General features: G+C 38.5%; 1 protein-coding gene across 3 annotated transcripts in view; it reads right to left on the bottom strand.

Moving 5' to 3' along the window:
• Ints8 (integrator complex subunit 8) overlaps positions 1–22,790 on the bottom strand; it is a 57,071-nt gene that overhangs the window by 3,166 nt on the left and 31,115 nt on the right. For 2 of the 3 annotated variants that reach the window (XM_004641299.3, XM_023701343.1), the window contains 12 exons: positions 20,552–20,753; positions 16,754–16,875; positions 11,121–11,305; positions 10,229–10,262; positions 10,022–10,078; positions 9,763–9,824; positions 6,445–6,563; positions 4,344–4,447; positions 2,656–2,706; positions 1,112–1,185; positions 977–1,041; positions 707–750 (listed from right to left, as the gene is read on the bottom strand). In XM_004641299.3, the coding sequence (XP_004641356.1) occupies positions 707–750; positions 977–1,041; positions 1,112–1,185; positions 2,656–2,706; positions 4,344–4,447; positions 6,445–6,563; positions 9,763–9,824; positions 10,022–10,078; positions 10,229–10,262; positions 11,121–11,305; positions 16,754–16,875; positions 20,552–20,753 (1,119 nt within the window). The remainder of the gene's footprint in view (positions 1–706; positions 751–976; positions 1,042–1,111; positions 1,186–2,655; positions 2,707–4,343; positions 4,448–6,444; positions 6,564–9,762; positions 9,825–10,021; positions 10,079–10,228; positions 10,263–11,120; positions 11,306–16,753; positions 16,876–20,551; positions 20,754–22,790) is intronic. The other variant, XM_023701342.1, reaches the window with a different exon arrangement.

Below are 22,790 nucleotides of genomic sequence, written 5' to 3' on the forward strand. Positions count from 1 at the left end.
TTGATCTTTACATAGGCATGCAGTGTAGTCGAAGACCAAAAGCTATAGTTCAAATTAAGGCCTATCTGCAGTGAGTGATTGTAGATGCAATGAACATTAGTTATAAAATTTAACAAAGTTTGGGCATGTAAGTCATTTGTAAACAGTTTACCTATTGGGCACCTAGTGCACGGCAGGCACTGGTCTAGTTAACAACCACGAGAAAACCAACTCCTTATCCTCACAGGGAAACATCATGGGGACAGGCAGGGTGGGAGGTACACTATAAGATGGCTGGGAAGGAGGACCAAGATGGTGTCCATTGAGGAGACACCTTAGGAAAGCTGAATATTCTGGAAAAGAACTTTCAGAATCCCCTAATTAGGGGATGAATGTTCTGACATACTCAAACTACCCAAGGGCACTGGCTTAGAACTTAACAAAGGGGAGGAGGTCAGGTGGGGGAGGCAGAGACCAAGTTTTATGTGGCTCTGTAGCCACTGTAAGAACTTTTAGAGAAGAAACCATTTGAAGATTTAGAGCAGAAAAAGAACATGGTCTAATGTTTTAAAATAAAATGGAATACACTATCAAAACAAAAGATCTTTAAATATAGATGACCAAGTTCAGGTAGTAACTGGGCACAGCTCTTTTTCTGTTATAAACCTAAGGGCTTAAAAATCTGGAAACAAGTATATCCCTAAAGAAAAGGTATAAGGTAACTTACCGCAATTTGTCTTTTATCTGTTTCTCCTCTTTTATGATGAAGATCTGAATAAGTTAAGAAAAATAAATCTAGGGCACTGGGGATATTGCTCAGTGGCACAGTGCCTACCTGACAAGCACTAGATCATGAATTCAATTCCCGTACCAAAAAAAGGAATAAATCTGATCTCAGGATGGTTTTTCAGTTTTGATTTGGAAAACACATAGTATGCAGGAATTCAGTTTGTAGAAATGAACTGCTACAAGAATACAAATATGGACAGAAGGATACAGGTCAGGTATTCCAAGATGGTGACATCCCAAATGTAGTCATAGTAGGAGTCCATAGCATCATGGCTGATAAGAGAATACAGTTAATTACTTTCTTAAGTAGAAAGCCTCCAGTTATTTAAAAGACCGTTCATACCTGTTTTGTTCCTGCAGTGACTTAAATGCTGTTTTGTAGTCGACTTCTCTGAGGAACTGGCATAAAATTGCCACCTATATAAAGATTTGAAAATGAAAATGGTTTCATATAACAATGACTCGCTAGGTGTTGGAAGTTAATCTTTTTTTTCTTGTTCTGAGAAAAGGGTCTTGCTATGTAGTCCAGGCTGTCCTTGAACTCACTATGTGGCCCAGGCTGGCCTCAAACTTGTGGGGATCCTCCTGCCTCAGCCTCTTAAGTGCTGAGATTACAGGTGTGTTCCCCCATGCCAGGGAACTTTTAATTATTCTCATATAAAGAGTATTTCTAAGAAGCCTTGCAGGCCACACCAAATGGATATATATGTGAATTCCATCCAACTTTAATTTCAAACACTTTTATCCACGTGGCTGACCAGTATTTTCTTCATCTGTAACAAACTACAAATTTTTAAAGCTTTATCTGAGAAGTTGGCAAATAGCTAGTTCAAAATACTGAAGGGGATAGAAAATTGCCAAGTTCAAGTGTCAGGACATTCAAGTACATAACAAACACGCAATTAAACCCTCAGAAAGAGAAGTTCACTCCAACTGCTTAATATAGAGAAGTATTTCAATCACTGATACAGGTCATGATGTTAATCTCTTTAAAATATTGGAAATACTATTGATATAATTCATTACTATGAAAATTACCTTCTTAACGCACACAATGCAGTGGCTTAAATTTAGCATATTCACAAAACCATATACCCGTCACTATGTGGTTCTAAGACATTTTCATTACCACCCTCTGAAAAGACCCAGTACTCATTAGCAGTAAGGAACTCTGCATTATTTCTCTGGTGCCTCTGTTAATTTGCCTGCAAATTAATCTGCCTATAAATATGCTTATTGTGAACATAAATACATGGCATTGCATCTGACTATAGTCTTTCAAGGCTTATTCATGCTGTAATGGAATAAGCTTACTTGCTAATATGCTGTATGGATATACCACATCTTATTAGCCATTTACCAGTTTAACACTCAATTTTTCTACTCTTCAACTATTTCTGTGGATATATGTTTCATTTCTTATGGATATTTACCGTGGAACTGCTGGGCCATTTGGTAATTCCTACATTTAACTTTCTGTACAGTCTGACCTGCACAGCAAGGCTCTAATTTCTCTACACCCTTACCAGCAGCTATTATTAGATGTCTTTAATTCCCGCCATCCTGGGGGGTGGTGTGAAGTAGTACCCCAATGGCGTTTTGATTTACATTTCCCCAGTGACTGATGTAAATGCATAATGTTAAATATAAGAAAACAAAAAAATGCCCCTTTTCCATTTAGGAGGTTCAAAGGTCAATGTTTTTTAATTCATACTTTCATTTTATCAAAATTCTATATAAACTTCTAAAATAAATTTAAAGATTATGCCAAACTCTTAAATACCATAAATTTAAGAAATTTTGATATGCACAGAGGAAGTATTTCCCAGTCCAATGGTTTCTATACTATTCCTAACATACATGAAAAAAGCCAATATATTAACTAACCTGTGTGTGGCAATTCAGCAAAGAGCAACACTTTATCATTCGTTTTATGACCTACAAAAAAATTATAATTTAAAAAGCTAGTTAACATTGATTTTAATAATGTACCACTCTGTTATGGGAGGGAAGAGGGAAGCTGGAAGGTAAGGCAGGCAGCGCACATAAACTTTCCACTATTTCTTGTGAATCTAAGCTAACAAGGGCTGGCGAGATAGCTCAGCAGATGTAATCACCTGCTTAGGCAAATGCTAGGAGCCAGGTTCAATTGCTGGCCCCACCCTGGGTGCACTGAGCAGGCCACTGAGACCTGGCATGGTGGTGCACACCTGTAATCCCAGCTCTGGGGAGGCTGAAATGGGGGATCACTAGAGTCCAAGCTATGTAGTGAGACCCGTACCAAATACATTTTTTAAAAAAGCTATTAAAACTATAAAGTCTGGACCAGGGATATAGCTCAGCAGTACAAGTGCCTAGCTGGCAACGGCAAGGTCCTAAGTTTGATACCCAGTACAAAAAAAAAAAAAAAAAGTTACTTAAAGGAAATAGAGGCAGCCTGCTCAGGTCACTACTCTGTCCCTCTCTAGATTTTTTTTTTTTTTTTTCTCCTCAGAACCAGGGATTGAACTCAGGCCCTTGTGCTTGCCAGGGAAGCGTTTATTCTACTGAGCCATCTCCCTGGCCACTGTCCCTCTCTAGGACAGAAGCTTTCTTTCCCCTCAATAAATATTCTGCTCTTAACCTCAAATAAATAGATAAATATAAATTAAAGGAAATAAAAAGCAACCAAATTCTATACAAGAAGTGGGAGGGAGGAGAAAGGGGGGGTAAGAAGTAGGTCAAAGGGCACAAATTTGCAATTAAGTGGAATAAGCCTAAGGATTTAATATTCCATGCAATGAGCACTGTTAGTAACAGTCCATTACAGAGCTGGAGATGTGGCTCAGTGCTGGAAGATGTACCTAGCACAGAAAGGCCTTGGGTTCAATCCCAGGGACCACACACACACACTAACACACACAGTGGGAAAAGCTTGGAGAGTCAGAAGACAAAAATGATTTGAGGTTGGAGTGGACTTTGATGATGAGATCAATAAGTTAGGGAAAAGAAAAGAGATGCTCGGGGTTAGGGTTGGGTCAACTAAAAAGTTGAAATAAAAGTGTGTGGTATTTTTAAGTTTTTTGCGGGGGGTGTTGATTTTTTTGTTTATTAGGAGAGGAACCTGATAAAGTAAAATACTAAAATCAGTTTTGAAGAAATCGAAACACCAATGGGCATTAGAAATAAAGAGCACAATCTGATTTACAGCTCTCAACTTGGGAGTTTAAAATCAGTTAAAGAGAAACTCAAAATACAAAAAGCAAAATTTTTAAAAAATAAGGTAATAGGAAGGGGAACAACAGGTAGAGGGGGAGGGGAGGAAGGGAAGGGAATCAAACAGAATTAAGCTGTTACGTGTGAGCACCAGCTCCACAGGAGGAATTTTTTTTTTTTTTTTTTTTTTCGGAACCAGATATTGAACTCAGGCCCTTGTGCTTGCCAGGAAAGCGCTTAATCTACTGAGCCATCTCCCCAGCCCCTGGAATCAGATTATTGTGTACTGCATATGTGTAGTATAAAAATTGACAAGGGGAGGGCAGAAGAAAAACATGGAAAGGTAGACAAGAAGAATGCCAACCCACAAAACAGCTTACCTGGTCAGTATACACATCAGGGGGCACAGCCTTATTAAAGAAATCAGAACAGACAGCTCCTGCCTGGAGGTAATAGTGAAGAGCAGCTGAATACTGATTTGTTGCTGAAATAGAAAACAGGTAAACAACTGTCATTAAATCTAAGAGTTGAAAGAAATGGGTTCTTTTGTGAAGAGTAAGGCATGACTTCATGAGGGCTGGCCACAAGCAGACTCAAATACAGATTTAGAGATAAACCTATACTGATTCAGGACAACACTGAAAAAAAACCCGCCTTATTACCTTTAATCACATTTTAAAAGCAATGAAATAGTCTTCTAAAACTGACTAGATGAAAAATGTAGCTCAGTTTTTTCACCAAATGTTAACAGTACAGAATTTAGTACCTGGGGGTACTGATTTCCCAAATGTCCAAACTAGAAATACATCTCAGCTTTCTGGCTAGTTTAGTAGTACATCCATTCCATACCTGCATATGAAGGTCTCAGTGATAGGTTCTTTTGGGTACTGAGATGAAAATGAACATTAAAAATCAGCCATTACTTGCTTCAGAATAATCTGAAGGAGAAGGGAACAATGCAGGAATAGATACAGAAGAAATAGGGCTGTTCATGACTTAATACTGTTAAAGCTGAATGACAGATAAATGGCAATTAACTACACTATTTCTGCTACCTGTAAATTTTCTATTTTCTCTTTAAAAAAAGATAACTAAAGCCAGGTATAGCAGTAAATGCCTATAACTCCAGCATTCTGGGAGACCAAGAAGATCACAAGTTCAAGTCTTGCCTGGACAACCTAGACAGGACCTCTCTTACATTTTTTAAAAAAGAAAAGTATGACAGTACATGCCTATAACCCAGCACTCAAGAGGCCAAGGTATGGGGCTGGTGATATGGCTCAGTGGTCTAAAGCACCTATTTGGAGCAGGCTTGGCAAAGCACAGGGACTGCGGTTCGATCCCCCAGCACCACATGCCAGCCAGAACGCCCCCTGGTGGGCTGAGGTGGCCACAGACACACACACACACACACACACAAATAAATAAAATTTAAAAAAAAAAAAAAAAAGAGGCCAAGGTAGGAAGACTGCTCCAAGTCTGAGCCCAACCCAGGCTATATAGTGAGTTTAAGGCCTGCCTGAGCTATACAGCAAGATCTTGCCTCAAAAAATGAATGAATGAATGAATGGGGCTGGAGGTAAACCAATGGTAGAACGCCCCTGGGGGTTTGATCCCAGTAGAACATAAAACACAAAACCACCACAACAAAAGCCTTTAAAACTGGCTCTTGGGGCCGGGGAGATGGCTCAGTGGAATAAGCGCTTCCCTGGCAAGCGCAAGGGCCTGAGTTCAATCCCCGGTTCCACAAAAAAAAAAAAAAAAAAAAAAAAAAACTGGCTCTGAGCTGGATAGATAGCTCAGCAGTCTAAGCATCTGTCTGGCAAGCACAAGGATCCGGGTTCAATTCCCAGTAAAACATGCTATGCCAGCCCTGAGACCAGGCATGGTGGCACATGCCTATAATCCAGCACTGGGGAGGCTGAGATAGAAGGATCACTATGAGTATGAGCTGTGTAGCAAAACCCTGTATCAATAAAAAAATTCAGAATAAATAAATATAAATAAAACTGGTCCTGGAATGATACCAGTCAGAAATTTTATTTGATCTGAATGGCAACGGAAATACTGGAAATTTCCTATCAAGTTGGAAAATCCTGTCCCATAAAACTGGTGGTGGGAGATTAGGAATCCATTTTCAAAGATACAAGTAGTTACCAACAGTACCTAGGGAATACTAGAACTATTAAATAAATTTTGCAAACAAAATCTCACCCTCATTGCCTAAGAACAATTAATCAACTGTTTACATGAAAAAAATAACATTTTATTTAAAAGTCAACATTAAACATCTAAACCAAAGATTCTAATACCAAAAAAAAAAATGATAGCTTTACTCTCAGTAAGAAACATCTGAGTAACTCAAAAACAAAATGTAATAAAGTTTAATAAAATACTGTAATAAAGTGTGTTATCATATTTATTTTTACTTCTAGGAGTGCTATAAAAACAAAACACAAAACAACCAAACATCTCACTTACCAAAATAAATATCTGCCTGAATAATTAACCAGGAATGGTTGTTTGGATTTATACTGAGTGTGTAACGAACTAGCTCTTTCACTGTGATTGCTACAGCTTCAAAGTCCACAGACTGGAGGCTAAAGGAAAGATAATTCACATTAATCTCTATTTTAAAAATCAACTACCAATCCCACATGTGCATTAATTGAAAACACACTCAAAAACAGGCTCAGCTGAAATTTCTGCAGCTGTAAACATAAAATCCTTAACTCTGCTATTAATTTAGGCAACAAAAGACACTCAAAATTTCTTCAAATGCTTAAGATCTGATATCTAGAAAAAGCTGTAAAACACAAAGTGTTGAACACTAACCATACTGCCCCATGACCCTCTTAAATCTATATGAGGCTTTTTTCTGTGTGTGTACAGGAAATCGAACTCAGAACCTTGCACTTGCTAGGCAGACGCTTGTGCCACTAAGCTATATCCTGTGCCCTGTCGTGGCTTCTCGCAAGAGTGACTGACTCCTAGCTAGGAGGGCACACTTGCCCTGAGGATGGAATCAGTAGATGCCCAAGTCCAAGTCCATCTCATCAGTGCTTTCAGGAGTGAGAGCGATCACAGGGCAGGGCACAGGGCCAGCTCCTCTCAGCCGGACCTTGTGGACTCTGGAGGTGCAGAACCAGAAGGTGGAGCTGTGAGCATAAAAGCCAGGCCAGCACCCAGATAACACAGTTAATCTGCCCTCCTGGAAGCAGAGGTAGAGAACACAGGCTCTAGATTCAGACCACATGAGGGTCTCAAGTGGCTCCCTCAGGTACAAGGTGAATTTGGAAAAATACTTCTGCTGCCCTGAGTGTTGGATTCTACCCTAACACATCACTGTGTTCAAAACAATGAGAACTATTAGCAAACACCAACCATTTAATTACAACTACATGAGTTAAACTGGTTTATCATTATATATTACAATTATACAATGTTGTATGTGCACAGGAAATTGAACTCAGGACCTTACGCCTGCTATGTACCATATGTTTTAAAATAGTAATATCTAATCCAGTGCCATTCTCATTCTTGGAATGCTATTCTTGGAATTCAACAAAGAACTCTTTGATCAGGAAAAATACTTTTTTTGGTCAAACATTTAGCCACATTTTTTTTTTTAATATTTATTTATTTATTTATTTATTTATTTATTTAGTGTGTGTGGCCAGCTCAGCCCACCAGGGGGCGCGGCTGGCTGGCATGTGGTGCTGGGGGATTGAACTGCAGTCCCTGTGCTTTGCTTAGCTTAGCTTGTTCTAAGTAGGTGCTGTTAGACCACTGAGCCATCTCACCAGACCAGCCACATTTATTTTCTTTGGGTCAATTTACATTAAAGTATTGTCATTATGAAGATAACAAGCCTGTTGTGTGCATTATGTTAAGCACCTTTTGTGGTAAATGTATTGATCTACTTAATCATAATTCTGAGGTAAGTACTATTCTTACACACCTGCGAGATGAAGAACTTTGGACAGAAAGCAATTTAACCATAGTCACATACCTAGCAGGCAGAGAGGTATAGCTCAGAGAACGTGTGATAAACTACTCATTTACCTCATTTATAAAGACAAACAGGAAATCACTTATTAGCCTAAAGCTGGGTCAAAGAGGTGATAAACAGTAAAGCCACTAACTAAAAAGGTAGAATTGGGAACAGCGGATGTGCCAATGTGCCTCTGTGGGTGAGCCTTTGTCTAGCATGCACAATGGGCTCAATCCTCAGTGCAAAAAACCAAGAAAATTTCTCATTTTCTCTACCTGATTATGTGTTATTTACTGTAAAACTTACATAGAAAGTAACAGACAGACATAGTAGTAGCACATGTCTGTAATCCCAGTACTCCAGAAGTGAGTTTGAAGCCAGCCTGAACTTCAAAGCAAGACCCTGCCTTCAAAGGAAAAAGGCCACAGAAGCACATTAGGATGGAAGCTGCACACAGAATGCAGCAGAATATGCACATTTTCTTCACAAGCCATGATGCACCCTTGGGAACAAGCCTTAGTGAACGGAGAACAGTGTCACCTCCCAACTCTCTGAACCCCTAAAATGAGGTATAGCTGCCTCCAACCTCTACAACTAAGATGGGAGCAAACTGCTTACTCTAATTGTACTGCCTCCCTAAGTAGCTTTTCTTCTTCAAAGACACTAAGAAAAATAAAATAAATTAGGACCTGCCATTTAGTCACAAAGCACAAAGGCTGGGAGGAAGGCAGCAAGGGAAAGTAACTTTTGACAGAAAACAAATGGACTCTATATGAAAAGTTATTATGTATAGGAAAAAGAAAAACATAGTTTCTTCTCCCAGAAAATAATGTTTTTCTCCCCTAAATAAAACTATACTACTCGGCATGCAGTACACACCTGTAATCCCAGCGCCCTGGGAAGCTAAAGCAGGAGGACTGCAAGTTCAATCAACTTAGTGAGTGTCTTAGTCTGCCAGTATAAATAAATCAATAAATAAATAGCAAACAAACATTTGGTACATGCCCATGATCCCAAACTAGGAGGCTGAAGCAGGAGGGTCACAAATTCAAGACCAGCCTGGACTACCCAGAAAGTTCAAAGCTCAAAATCAGCCTACACAACATAGCAAGGTCCTGTCTCAAAAACAAAACAAAAAAAATTACTGTCTTCTAACAGATTCTCAGGTGATGAAAGTAAGAAGGAAGATTTCTTAAGATAATTATAAGTTCCTATGTCAACTAAAGGATTGGGAAGCTTGATAATCTCAGTATTAGAAGAATCCTAGAAAGAATTCAAGAATTATGAAATGACAAATTGCCCTCAATTAGATCAATGATTTTCCAATTCTACTCAGTGATACTTAATCACAGCCACTTAGATCTGCTCCATCCATGCTGATATAACTTAGTTTTTTGAGTTTTGGGGTTTTGGGGTTTATTTTTTTGCAGAACTGGGGACTGAACTCAGGCCCTTGCGCTTGCCAGGGAAGCACTTATTCCACTGAGCCATCTCCCCAGCCCCAGTATAAATTAGTTTTTTGTGGGTTTTTTTTGTTTTCCATAATTTTATTGAGAAACAAACAGCAATGAGACAGTTTCAAACCAAACTGTTAGGACACTTTCAATAATTAACACATTGCATACATTTTTCCTAGTGAGTATAACAACTTAGTTTTATGAAGACAATTACTCTAAGACAGAAACACAAAGCTGGTGTAGAACTTTAACAGATTTGTGACCTTAACCAAATCATCTAAGGGTACCTATGCCAGTTAGGATGGTTCCTAAATATGTGACTAATAAAGTATGAGTACTTCTACTTACTTTGGAATGGATGATGGCCAAATAGAAATGTGTTCAGCTGTGATATCATTCACAATGTCCTCCTTTAAAAACAAAAACCAAAATCAACAAAAAGGTGTGAATTAAAAGAAGTTTCTTGGAAATTTTAAAAATTAGGGGCTGGGGAGATGGCTCAGTGGAATAAGCACTTCCCTAGCAACCGCAAGGGCCTGAGTTCAAACTCTGGTTCCACCAAAAAAAAAGAAAGGAAATTTTAAAAATGAAATTACAAAATACTAACCCGAACATTGTGAAGTTTCACAAAGAGTGATAAAATGATAGTCAAAACCAATGGCTCCTATGAGAAAGAAAACAGTCTTAAAATTTTACATAAACAATATTAGCAGATGAACAGACTTCTTTAATATTCTAATCAGCATCTGAAGCACACAATACTAGTCATTCTACAAAAACCAGTAACAGTTAAATGCATTTTAATAAAACTCACCCGTAATTTTTTGATAAAAGAAAGTAGTTCACTCCTACAAAAATAAAAATTTTAAACATATTTAGTATCAGGCATTAAAAAATAAGACCAAGAATACAAGTTATAGAGTAAATTTAGGATAGGTAAGGTTATTCCCAATTCTCCAATTCCGCATGTATGGAAAGGAGTATATTCTATTGTTCTAATAACCAAATATTATTTCTGTCCTGTCCTAAACACCTGTGAATTGCTCATCAGTGCTATCCAGCATTAGACACTTTACTTTATTGGAGGGTTCTTTTTTTTTGAAACTGTTGATTCTGACTTCCAGTTTAATAAATTACTGATAATCTCAAACTGTACTGTTTCAAGAATGTCTACTTTTGTCTTAGGTGCTTGTATCATAATGATGATTTTAACAGTTTTGTGGTGAGCCTGTGATGGATCTGTCTGTATGGCCACCTTTACTTTGTTCCTTCAAAAAGATTATCAGGGGCCATGGTGTGGCATGTGGCACCAGGGATCAAACCACAGTCCCTGAGCATTGCCTAAGCTTGCCCTAGCAGGCACTTCAGACCACTGAGCTATCTTGCCAGCACCAATTACTGATTTTTTTTTTTTTTTTTTTTTTTTTTTTTTTTGGCAGAACTGGGGATTGAACTCAGACCCTTGCACTTGCCAGGAAAGTGCTTATTCTACTGAGCCATCTCCCCGGCCCCTGATAATCTTTTTGAAGGAACAAAGTAAAGGTGGCCATACAGACAGATCCATCACAGGCTCACCACAAAACTGTTAAAATCATCACTATGATACAAGCACCTAAGATAAAAGTAGACATTCTTGAAACAGTACAGTTTAAAAGCATATGAGAAATAAAAAATGTTTAAACTTACAGAAATATACCAATACATACCGATACATTATACCTAATGTAGATTCCCTCTGCTTTATTAAACTAATTCTGCCATCATTTCCTCGTTTGTGCTGGTTTGACACGCTACAGATTTGAACAACAACTTCCCAAAGGTCTTTAGCAGTCCGTCTACTCTCTTTGGGTCCTGGAAGTTCTTTGCATGTAGCTGCTAAAAGCTGTCCAAGCTATAATATGAAAAACAAACAAAATACAGAAAAGATAATATATGCCAGACATGACAGGGCTATTATTAGGGCACGCTAGAGGGAAGCTGGATAACTGCCCAAATGTACCAAGCAGTTACTTGTGCTGCACATCCAACACAACCTCTGACGAGGTTAGGGTTTACTGCTGACAGATCTGAGTCTTTCTGAGGAAGAGAATCCTCTGGTTCTACCATTTAAATGTCAAGAAAATGCAAGACTCAATTCCATGCAATTAAAAACGAAAGGTTGAAAATGAAATCACAACAGATCTGCAGAAGTTCAGAATATCATACCTACTGTAAGAACCTGCATTCAAATTAAGATGGAAAACACAGAAGAAATGGACAGATTTCTGTACACATATGGATTACTAAAGCTGAATCAAGAAAATATAAAAATTCTAAATAAATTAGTACCAGTTAATAAAATTGAAGATGTGATGTAAAACCTACTTACAAAGAGAAGCCCAGGCCCTGATGGATTCACTGCTAAATTCTAAAAGAGATTTATGGAAGACTTAGTTCCACTACTTCTCAAACTCTTTAATGAAATTGAAATAAAAGCAATACTCTCAAATTCATTCCTGGAAGCAAGCATTACCCTGATAAAAAAAACTACAGAAGGATCTAACCAGGAAAGAGAACTACAGGCCAATCTGCCTAATGAACATAGACACAAAATTCCTCAATAAAATATTAGCAAGCAGGGAGAGCAGGACGTCAGGCTTCTGCACTAGAACTTTCCTTGTGGTAACAAGGGAAGACTGGTGACCACCCGGCATGGAAGCTGCAGCAGGTTAAAAATGGGTGATGTTGAGAAAGGCAAGAAAATTTTTGTACAAAAGTGTGCCCAGTGCCACACTGTTGAGAAGGGAGGCAAGCACAAGACTGGGCCAAATCTCCATGGTCTCTTTGGGTGGAAGACAGGTCAGGCTGCTGGATTCTCTTACACAGATGCCAACAAGAACAAAGGTATCACCTGGGGAGAGGATACACTGATGGAGTATATGGAGAATCCCAAGTATATCCCAGGAACAAAAATGATCTTTGCTGGCATCAAGAAGAAGGGAGAAAGGGCAGACTTAATAGCTTACCTCAAAAACGCTACTAATGAGCAATAGTCACTGCCTTATTTATTACAGAACAGAAATGTCTCATGGTTTTTGTATGTGTTCCATAATTTAATCTCATACACCAGAATTCAGATCATGAGTGGCTGACAGAATATTTTTGTTGGACAGTCCTGATTTAAATAAAATTGGCTTGTAGTTAAATGTATATCATTTTTTTCTTCAAGGTTTGATAGTAATTCCAGTTCAGTAAATACTATCACTGTTTTCCCTTCTAAATACATGGTTGGACTTGATTAGTAATGTTCAACTTTTCACAGATTGAGCATATCATCTCAAAACTACTGAAGGTTGGTTTTATATTTAATTTATATAACTGGTTATGTGAATATGTTTAAATACTGAGAGAATCTTTCATTGTCTCAAAACCAAGCAAGACTCCACTGTTTCAGTTTGTGTTTATTAGCCTGTTAAAGGGAGTGGTTGAAGACAAGAAAGCTATGTCTATATTTTTAGTTTTGACTATGCCAATTTAATTAGAATTCCCTATATCTAAAAAGTGTTGGGCTGGGGAGATGGCTCAGTGGAATAAGCACTTCCCTGCCAAGCACAAGGGCCTGAGTTCAATCCCCAGTTCCGCCAAAAATAAATAAATAAATAAATAAATAAATAGTGTTGCCTTTTATTTATTGAAAGGAATTTTAGTGTGGTGTATGTATAATATCAAATAAAGAACATTTCACATTTCTCACAAAAAAAAAAAAAAAAAAGATATTAGCAAGCAGAATGCAGGAGATCATTAATAACATTATACATCATGACCAAGTAGGATTCATCCCAGGGATACAAAGATGGTTTGACACATGCAAATCAATAAATGTGAAACACCATATTAACAAAACCAATGATAAAAACCATATGATCATCTCAATAGATGCAGAAAAAATGTTTTACAAAGTCCAAATACCCATTTATGATAAAAACCTACAGAAAATTAAGAGTACATGGTCTTTACCTCTATCTGATAAAAGTCATGTATAACAAACCAACAGCCAACATCATACTAGATGGATAAAAACTGAAAGGTTTTTCTCTAAAAACCAAGAACAAGACAAGGATGTTCACTATTACCATTCTGATTCAATATAGTTCTGGAAAATTAGCTAGAATAATTAGACAAGAAAAAGAAATGGAAATAAGAACAGTAAAGGAAAAAGTTAAATTATCATTATTTGTGGGCTACACAATATTCTACATAGAAGACCCCAAAAACTCTACCGAAAGACTTCTAAATTTTTGTTTTGTTTTGCTTTTATTTGCGATATGGTCTTACTCTAACACAGGATAGCTTTGAACTCACAATATAGCCCAGGCTGGCCTCAAACTCATGGCACTCCTCCTGCCTCAGCCCCCTAAGTGCTGGAATTAAAGGCATGTGCCACCATGCTTGGTGACTTCTAGATTTAACAACCAAATACAGTAGCACAGCTGCATACAATGTCAACACTCAAAATCAAGAGCCTTCCTGCGCACAAATAATGAACTCAATGAGAGGCCAATCAGGAAAACCACACCTTTCACAATAGCATTCCAAAATCTGAAATACTAGGGATCAATCTAACAAAGGAAGTAAAAGATCTTTATATTGAAAACTATAGTACTCTGAAAAAGGAGACTAAAGAGGACATCAGAAAATGGAAAGATTCTTGGGTGGGAAGAACCAATGCAGTCAAAATGACTAAACTTCCAAAATTGTTATACAGGTTTAATGCAATCCTGATCAAATCTCCAATAGGATATCTCATAGGATTAGAGAAAATAGCTGGCATGGTGACACACACGTATAATCCCAGCACTCAGGAGGCTAAGGCAAAAAGACTGCCATGAGTTTGAGGCCAGCTTAGGCCCTTATCTTTGACAAAGGAGCCAAGAAACCACTGAAAAAAAAGAGCCACTTTAATAAATGGTGGAAGAAAACTGGCTTTCCACATGCCAAAAAATAAAACTAGACCCAGCACTTGGGAGGCTGAGGAAGGAGGAACATTGCAAGTTCAAGGTCAGCCTGGGGAATGAAGTGGGCTCAAGACCAGCCTGAACTACACAGTGAGACTCTATCTCAAAAATAAACAAATAAATATTAAAACAAATACTAAATCTGCTGGAATACAGAACAGGTACAACCCTTGAAGACAATGGTGCAGGCAAACATTATGAACAAAACCTAGAATGTACAGGAACTATCAAAAAGAATCAACAACTAGGCTCTCATCTTACTAAAAAGCTTTTTAAAAAGGACAGCAACAGAAACCAACAGGGTGAAGAGACAACCCAAGGTGTGGGAAAAAATTTTTGCTAGCTCATTCTCAAAGGATTACTATCTAGAATATATAAATAAATAAATAAATAAATAAATAAATAAGATCACCTCAAATGTAAAGACACAGTCCAAAAATGGGCATCTGAAATGAACAGACACTCTTCAGATAAAGAAAATAACAAAGGAATGAAAAAACGTCCAACATTTGTCATTCAAGACATGCAAAATAAAAAAATTAAAAAACACTGAGATTCCATCTTATCCCAGAAATCATGGCTATTATCAAGAAATCAACTAGTAACAAAAGATCCCTTCTCTAATGCTGTTGGGAGTGTAGACTGATACAACCACTATGGAAATCAGTGTGGATAGTCCTCAGAAAACTAGCACTACAGGTTCTATTTGACCTAGCTAGTCCTCTTCTTGGTATCTTCCCAAAAGAATTAAAAGCATCATAACACAGCAATATATGCACAACCAGGTTTAGAGCGGCAGTTTGTAACAGTTAAATCTTGGAAAGAACCAAATGCTCATCAACAGAAGAATGGATTAAAAAGCGTTTTTTTGGTTTGTTTTTTTTTTTTTTCATACAATGGAGTATTACTCTGCTATAGGAAAGATAAGCTCGAGACATTTCTAGGTAAATAGCTGCACCTTGAGTCTATACTCTTTGAGTAAAATAACTTGGACATACAAGTGTAATACTGCATTGTGTCTCTGGTATGAGAAACTGAAAGTATAAATAAGGACAAAAATGTATAAAAGAAACTGGGAAATGGGAAGATGTTCAAATGAGGAGAACAAGGGGGTGGGGCTAGGAAAAAATGGAAACAGAGTTTTTGTAAATAAAGATGGGGAGGGCCAGGGAGAGAGGTCAGTGACCTAAGTGCCTGACTGGCATGCACGAGGTCCGAAGTTCGATCCCTGGTACCAGAGAGAGACAGAGACAGAGACAGAGGGGGGAAGCAGCTGAAGAGAGGGGAATGGGGGAAAAAGCAGCAGCAAGGTATGTCATATACAGGTACAAATTCCATATGATGAATGTTATCAGAATATATAGCTAAAATATACCTATAAAATAAAAAGAATAAAAAACATTCTAGGTTATAGAGCACAGATAATTAAGAAGACTAAGGAAAAGAAAAGATAATATGAAACACAGAGATAGAACTTTTGCAAATGGGAAAGGAACCAAGAGATAAACATATACTAATTGCAAACATACTAATACAAAAACAAGTAAAAACAACTGGGTTGACTAAACAACCTCCAATTTACTGAATGAATTCGTTCATGCAGATATAATAACTAATAGCAAATGTATTACCAACTCATGAGATTCAAGCATATCAAACTTAGAAGAAGTAATTAGGTTCTAAAAAACAGTAAAATGTTCAAGTGGAAAATGGCAGAAGTCACCCCAATGGTATAGAGCTTGATCATATCTTAACACTCAAAGCCCAGAGATTTATGTTATCTCTCACTACTTTATGATTCTACCAAAGGATTGTGAACTCCATAAGTCACATGTGCATATTTCCAAGGTATGGGCTATTAGAAAAAAATGTTAAAGACAAAATTCTTGAATTATTAAATGCTATTTTGGGTTTTTTTTTTTTTTTTTTTTCACTAGCAGGGATTGAACTCAGGACCTGTGCTTGCCAGGCAAAAGCTTATTCTACTGAGCTATCTCCCTGGGCCTAAATGCTATGTTTTTAACTACAAATCAAACAGTTGTCTTATCCTATACTATATTATAGAAATCAGGACCAGAGATGTAGCTCAGCAGCACAGCACCTATCTGGCAAGCACAAGGTCATGAGTTCAATACCAAAAAAAAAGAAAAAGAAAAAAAAAATCAAACAAGTTCCCAAAGTAGTATAAATTTAAGCAGGTATAGCAATATTATAAAAATTACATCAGGGGCCGGGGAGATGACTCAGTAGAATAAGCACTTGCATGGCAAGCACAAGGCCTGAGTTCAATCCCCGGTTCCACCAAAAAAAAAAAAAAAAATTACTTCAGATTAAATACTATTTACCTTTACATATGGATTATTCTGAAGCAAAAATGCAGGAACTTGCAGTGTAAGATACTCATTTTCTCTCCAGTTTAACATAAAAGCAACACACTCCTCAGCTACAACTTGACGAAGAGGAATATCTAAAAATGAAAAAAAAGAACCCAGCTGGAATTACCATCATAACATTAAAATATTTAGAGAACAAAACGAACATCTGCTCAGGTTTCAACTGAATAAAAAAAAAAGCGACAGGTGAAAAATAGTAACATTTTATTCTTTTCTGTAGAAAATTTAGCATTTCCCTAGATAGCCATGGTGCCCCTTATTATTCTACATTGTTACCCCTGGGAAGTCTAAGGGCTGCTATCTGTTTGAATGAGTAGACAACAGTCATACCAATAAAGCCTAGAGATATAGCTCAGTGGCACAAGCGCCTGCCTGGCAAGCACAAGGTCCTGAGTTTGATTCCTGGTATTAACACCCCCAAGATCATACCAATAGAGTACGTACAAAATGGTATGTGATAAACTTTTAGAATATTTATGCAAAGAAACAGGTAAACTATATATAATTAATCTGTTAATACACTTAACCTTCTCAATAATTTTTCTGATTAAAATGTAATACAATAGTGATTGTTTCCAAAAATGTCTAAATTCAAGAATTTGCAATAAGAGCCGCTGGACTTTTGAACATTTCTTTGAAACAAATATTAAAGGCACCATCACATGCAAATTTTTGTGGTTTCAGGTAGTTAATTTCAGGTTTTAATATACTTCAGGCAGGGCAAGTATGCTCCATCATGAGAATAAAGAACAACCTGAGTCTCAGGAACTCAAAAGAATTTATATGATTATATTTCAGGAAAAATAACCACAATCACCCCTAACCAACAAAGGTAAGACTTAAAGAAACTGAAGTCCCTCTTTTCTGAAGACCTGTATTCCTTAATTTGTCTGTATTTCTCTGACAATGCTTGTGATCATCTCTTTACAGCTCTTACTGGAAAAATGGAGGATGGGAAGGGATTGGATCATCTTATACAATACGTACTGAAGATGAAAGAGAAATTAAGCTGGGAATGGTGGTGCACACATGTAACCCCAGCACTAAGAAGGCAGCCTGAGCTATGTCTTCCATTCAGTGTAGCACGAACTATACAACAGACCCTATCTCAAAAAGAAAATGGAGGACTAGTGGATTTAAATCACAGTCCAGACTCATCCTGCGTGACTGTGGGAAATTCCTTAACCTGTATACCTCACTTACTGGATTTACAAAATGAGGACAATGAGGGCTGGTGACATAGCTTGGCAGTCTAAGCACCTGCATAGCAAGTGCAAAGACCCAGGTTCAATCCCTAGTACTACATGCCATGCCAGCCCCAGAACCCCAGGCATGCTGTGCCGGCCACAGAAACCAGGCATGGTGGTGCACACCTGTAATCCCAGTGCTGAGGAGGCTGAGACAGGATCACCATGAGTCTGAGCTGTGTAGCAAGACCCTTACCAAATGAACAAATGAATGAATGAAAAGAGGACAATGAAATAGTAGCTACTTTATGAATTATACTCCAAAGCTCTTAGCACAATGTCTGATAGATACCATTAACAAATGTTATAGTTTAAAATTCTTTTTGCTCTAAAGACAAATCATGTATGAAAAACAAAATCTTTCACCTTTAAAAGTAAACTGGTGGGCCGGCAAGAAAGCTCAGTGGACTAAGTGCCTGCTTAGCAAGCACAGAGACTGGGGTTGGATCCCTGGCACCACATACTGTGCCAGCCCCACCAAGGGGGGGGGGGAGGTAATTAGCCAGCCACCAAGATGGGCATGGTGGTGCACAACTATAATCCCAGAGCTGGGGAAGCTGAAAATAGGAAGATCACTACAAGTCCTGGCTATTTAGTGAGAACCTGTACTAAACACACTAAAATTAAAATAAAAATTAAAAAATGCAAACTTTTACGCTAATGCATGTGTCCATGGACATTTAATGCCAGTACACTATCAGATCTATTTTCATAAAGTCATGTTATCAAAGGGGGAGGTATTAGAGCTCAAAGGTATTCTACACATGATGCTAAAAAGTGATTTATGCACCTCTTGTTGGAAATGAGAATTAAAAATTAAATCAATCCATACAACCACCAAGGGCTAGCACTTATTACTGTCGAGGCACACTGTGAGCACCTTTTTGTGGCATTGGGGGTTGAACCCAGGGCTCTTTGCACACCAACCAAGTGTCCCATCACTGAACCACATGTCCAGACTTGTATTTTTTTATTTGAGGAGGCCAGGCTGAGCCTCAAACACACTCAGCCTCCAAGGACTGGGGACTTTCAGGTGTGTACAACTTTGTCTGGTATTAGCACCTTCTTGACAATTCATTTTATTACTTAGAGTATCAATGTATATAGAATGACTTAACCCCTCTACATACATTTAAAACCTGTAACATTAAGAAACTGCTTTATCTCAGATGTGTAGAGGACAGTTTGCAACACATACTCTTTCATAGTAAGATGTTCACCACTGGAACTGGTCACTCAGCTCTGCTCTCAAACTACTCATGAATGAATTCCTGGCACACTAGCAAATCAGTCTGAGGATATCTGCCAGGACAACTTGTACACCCAAAGACAGTGACTCTTAACAGAGGATCTTGAAATTCATATATAAGCCAGGCCTGGTGCACATGTCTACAGGAGGAATGAGCCACGAGGATCATTTGAGCCCAGGAGTTCAAAGTCAGCCTCAATAGCATAGCAAGACCCTGTTTTACAAAGAAATGGGGAAGGGAAGATAGTTTCTATAGTGCTGCACAGGGCATGGACCTGGAACTTCAGAATGTGACCTTACTTGGAAATAAGCAATAAGGTCTCTAGAGAGGTCACTAGTAAGATAAGATCTTTTGTTTGGGGCAGTCCCTAAATCCAAGGCATGCTGTCTTTCCCGAAGACACACACCCACATACACATACACATACACACACACACACACACACACACACACCCCACACCACACCATAAAGACAGAGACTGCAATATTGCAACCACAAACCAAGGAAATATCAGAGATTGCCAGGCACGTCCAGCTCAGAAACGGAAAGGAAAGTTTGTCTGTCCCTAGAGCCTGAGGGAACAAGGCAAGGAGATATGTGATTTCATGCATCTAGCTTCCAGAACTGTCAGACAATAAACTTCTGTTAAGTCACCCAGTTTGTTGTATTTTGTTATGGAAATCCTAGGAAATAAAAGTTTTCTCCATTTTCTCTATTCTCAAGTGAAATCCAAAGCCAAATTATGTTTCAAGAGAAAAATAAGTTTTTTACGGATTGCAAAAAGTCCAAGAAATGTTCTTATATATACAGTAAAGTAGTTCTTTTATATACAGCCATATCTGGCGGAATAGCTTAGTGGTCTAAAGCGCCTGCTTAGGCAAGCCTAGGGACTGCAGTTCAATCCCTAGCACCAAGCCACACCAGCCCTGCTCCCAGGGTAGGGTGATTCAGCCACAAAAAAATAAATAAAATAAAATAAAACAAGTACAATTTAAAAAGAAAAAAAAAAAAAAGTCAAGTAAGAGCCAGGCATGATGGCACAAACCTGTAATCCCAGCACTCGGGAGGCTGAGGCAGGAGGATCACCGGAGTTCAAGGCCAGCCTGGGCTACAAAGTGAATTCAAGGCCAGCCTGCACTGCATACTGAAACCCCATCTCAAAAAATAAAAACCTCATGTAAGTTTTTTTAGAATCTTCTTCAGAATTACTTGAGTCCTAAATTTCTGAGTTGGGCTGTATGAACCAGCCTTACCAGGAAGCCTCATTTCCAAGTATCCTCGCACCCTGCTGATGAGGTCGGAAGGAGGTCTCTCTCCTGTCTGTCCCACTCCAGCTTCATGTGTATGAATATCCAAAAGCAGCATCTCGTTCAGCATGACCTGACGAAGTTTTGGTGAGAACTCTGTTACCAACTCCAAACATGCAGCAAACAGCTGCTTAGCATGGGGAAAGTCCTATAAAAGAAGTAACAAAACCACTGAGCCATCTTCCCACTGGAATCAAAATCTTTGTATCATCCTGAGTATAAAATACTCAGTAGATCAGAAGAAAGATTCAGCAAAAGAAACAAGAACACCAAGTATCACAATTTTCTACAGTGGTCACATGTTAAAATGATAATTTAGATAGAGTGAGTTAAACAAAATATATTATTAAAAACAACTTAGGTGCACTTATGTAAGTGTGGGCTATTGGGCAAGATACGTAGCTTACTGGCAAAGTACTTGCCTAGTACACAACAGTCCTGGATTTGATACCCAGCACCGAAAAAAATAACTTTTAAAAAGTAGGCTACACTAACATCAGAAATTACACGCATGGCTCCCATTATGTCTCCACTACTCGCGTCCATGTACGTAGAGCAATTTTCTGCACATCACAGTTCCCTGGAGAGCTTGTCAATGGGATCCTATGCCCCATCCGAGTCTGGCTCACCAAGTCCAAGGTAGAGCCACCACTCTGCATTTCTAACAAGCTCCCATGTGTCACAGATGCTGCTGGTGTAGGACTCTATGAATCCCTGATATGGAGTACTACCTTGAAAAGATTCTTCGCTTACTTCCTGCTTAAATAGAAACATCAAAGTACTTATGTTCCTATATAAATTTGTAAAGTTCCCTTACTTTCAGGTTAATTTTAAGGAAATGCAAATGCAAAGGATACTCACTCATCCAGTGAAACACTGACTTTTGAAATATTGTATCTTGTATTTTTAAAGCATATATACAATTTAAGGATACGTGCAACACTATATGTGCAAGCTTTGTATGTACAATGAAAATTACAAAACATTCAAATGTAGCAGAACCAAAGGACTGACACCATTTGGTTTTACAACTCAGGACAAAGCTACACTAGGCCTCTTTCCCAGCCCACTTCTTAGCAGGCAGGTAAAGGTCAACTGTGGAGAAGGATGGGAGCAGAGGACCAACATACCATGCAGAGTATGTATCTGCAGGAAGATTGATTATAGGCAAGAGTCTGCAGAGATGAGAGGTTAGGAACTGCTTCTGCTCCCCGTAACACCACAATGTCTACAGAGCCAGGAACACACATGAGTATCCCCAGCTATTTATGAGGCTGAGGCAAAGAATAATTTGACCCCAGGAATTCAACAGCAGCCTGGGAAATACAGTGAGACCCCATCTCCAAACAAAAAATCTACCATGTCAACAGTCTGGATTACTTCTAGCACTGGGTTCAGTTAGGAGACTGCTGGTGCAGGGACATCAACAAAGTTCATAGGAGTCTATACGGAACGGATCTTAATTCCTGGCCATCGTCCACGACAAAAGACAAGCTGTGCCTACCTGGTTCCATGTCTCTCCATATACCATCCTTGTCTTTAAGCATTTCTCATGGCATCATCTTCTGCCTTTCATATCATGCACCTTGCTCTTTACTTAGCTAACTGATTTTAAGTCTGTTTTTGGTCAGGGGTTCTAACTTCAACTGCTATCTGCAGTTTTCCCATAACATAAGAAAACGACTACTGTTCGTGTAATTACACCATCATATATGATGTAACGGTTCACTGATGTTCTCCTTCCCACACTACAAACTTCTTATTTAACATTAACTATATGCTGAAGGTAGTGGTGCACACCTGTTAACCCAGCTATTCAGCAGAAGTCTCATAAATCTGGGGCCAGTCTGGGGACCTCAGCAAGTCCCCATGTGAAAATAAAAATCAGGACTTGCAGCGGATCTGGCTGTGACACCTGTCAGGACCACTGATTGCCAGGGTTCATTCGGCTGACTTGGCAGGCTAGAGGATGACCATCTTCATAGGAGAGGGCTGTTTCCCTGCTCAAGGGTGTACATGTAACTGCACTCTCCTGCTAGAGCCTCCAAACAAGCTCTGAAAATAAAAAAAATATTGGGGCTGGGAGATAGCTCAACAGCATAAGTGCCTGCCTGGCAAGTGAAGGTCCTAAGTTCCCCTGGTACTACCTAGTTCCCCTGGTACTACAAATTTTAAAAAGTAAAAT

The sequence above is a fragment of the Octodon degus genome, unplaced genomic scaffold (genome assembly GCF_000260255.1).
Source record: "Octodon degus isolate 3935 unplaced genomic scaffold, OctDeg1.0 scaffold00134, whole genome shotgun sequence".
NCBI classification, from domain to species: Eukaryota; Metazoa; Chordata; class Mammalia; order Rodentia; family Octodontidae; genus Octodon; species Octodon degus.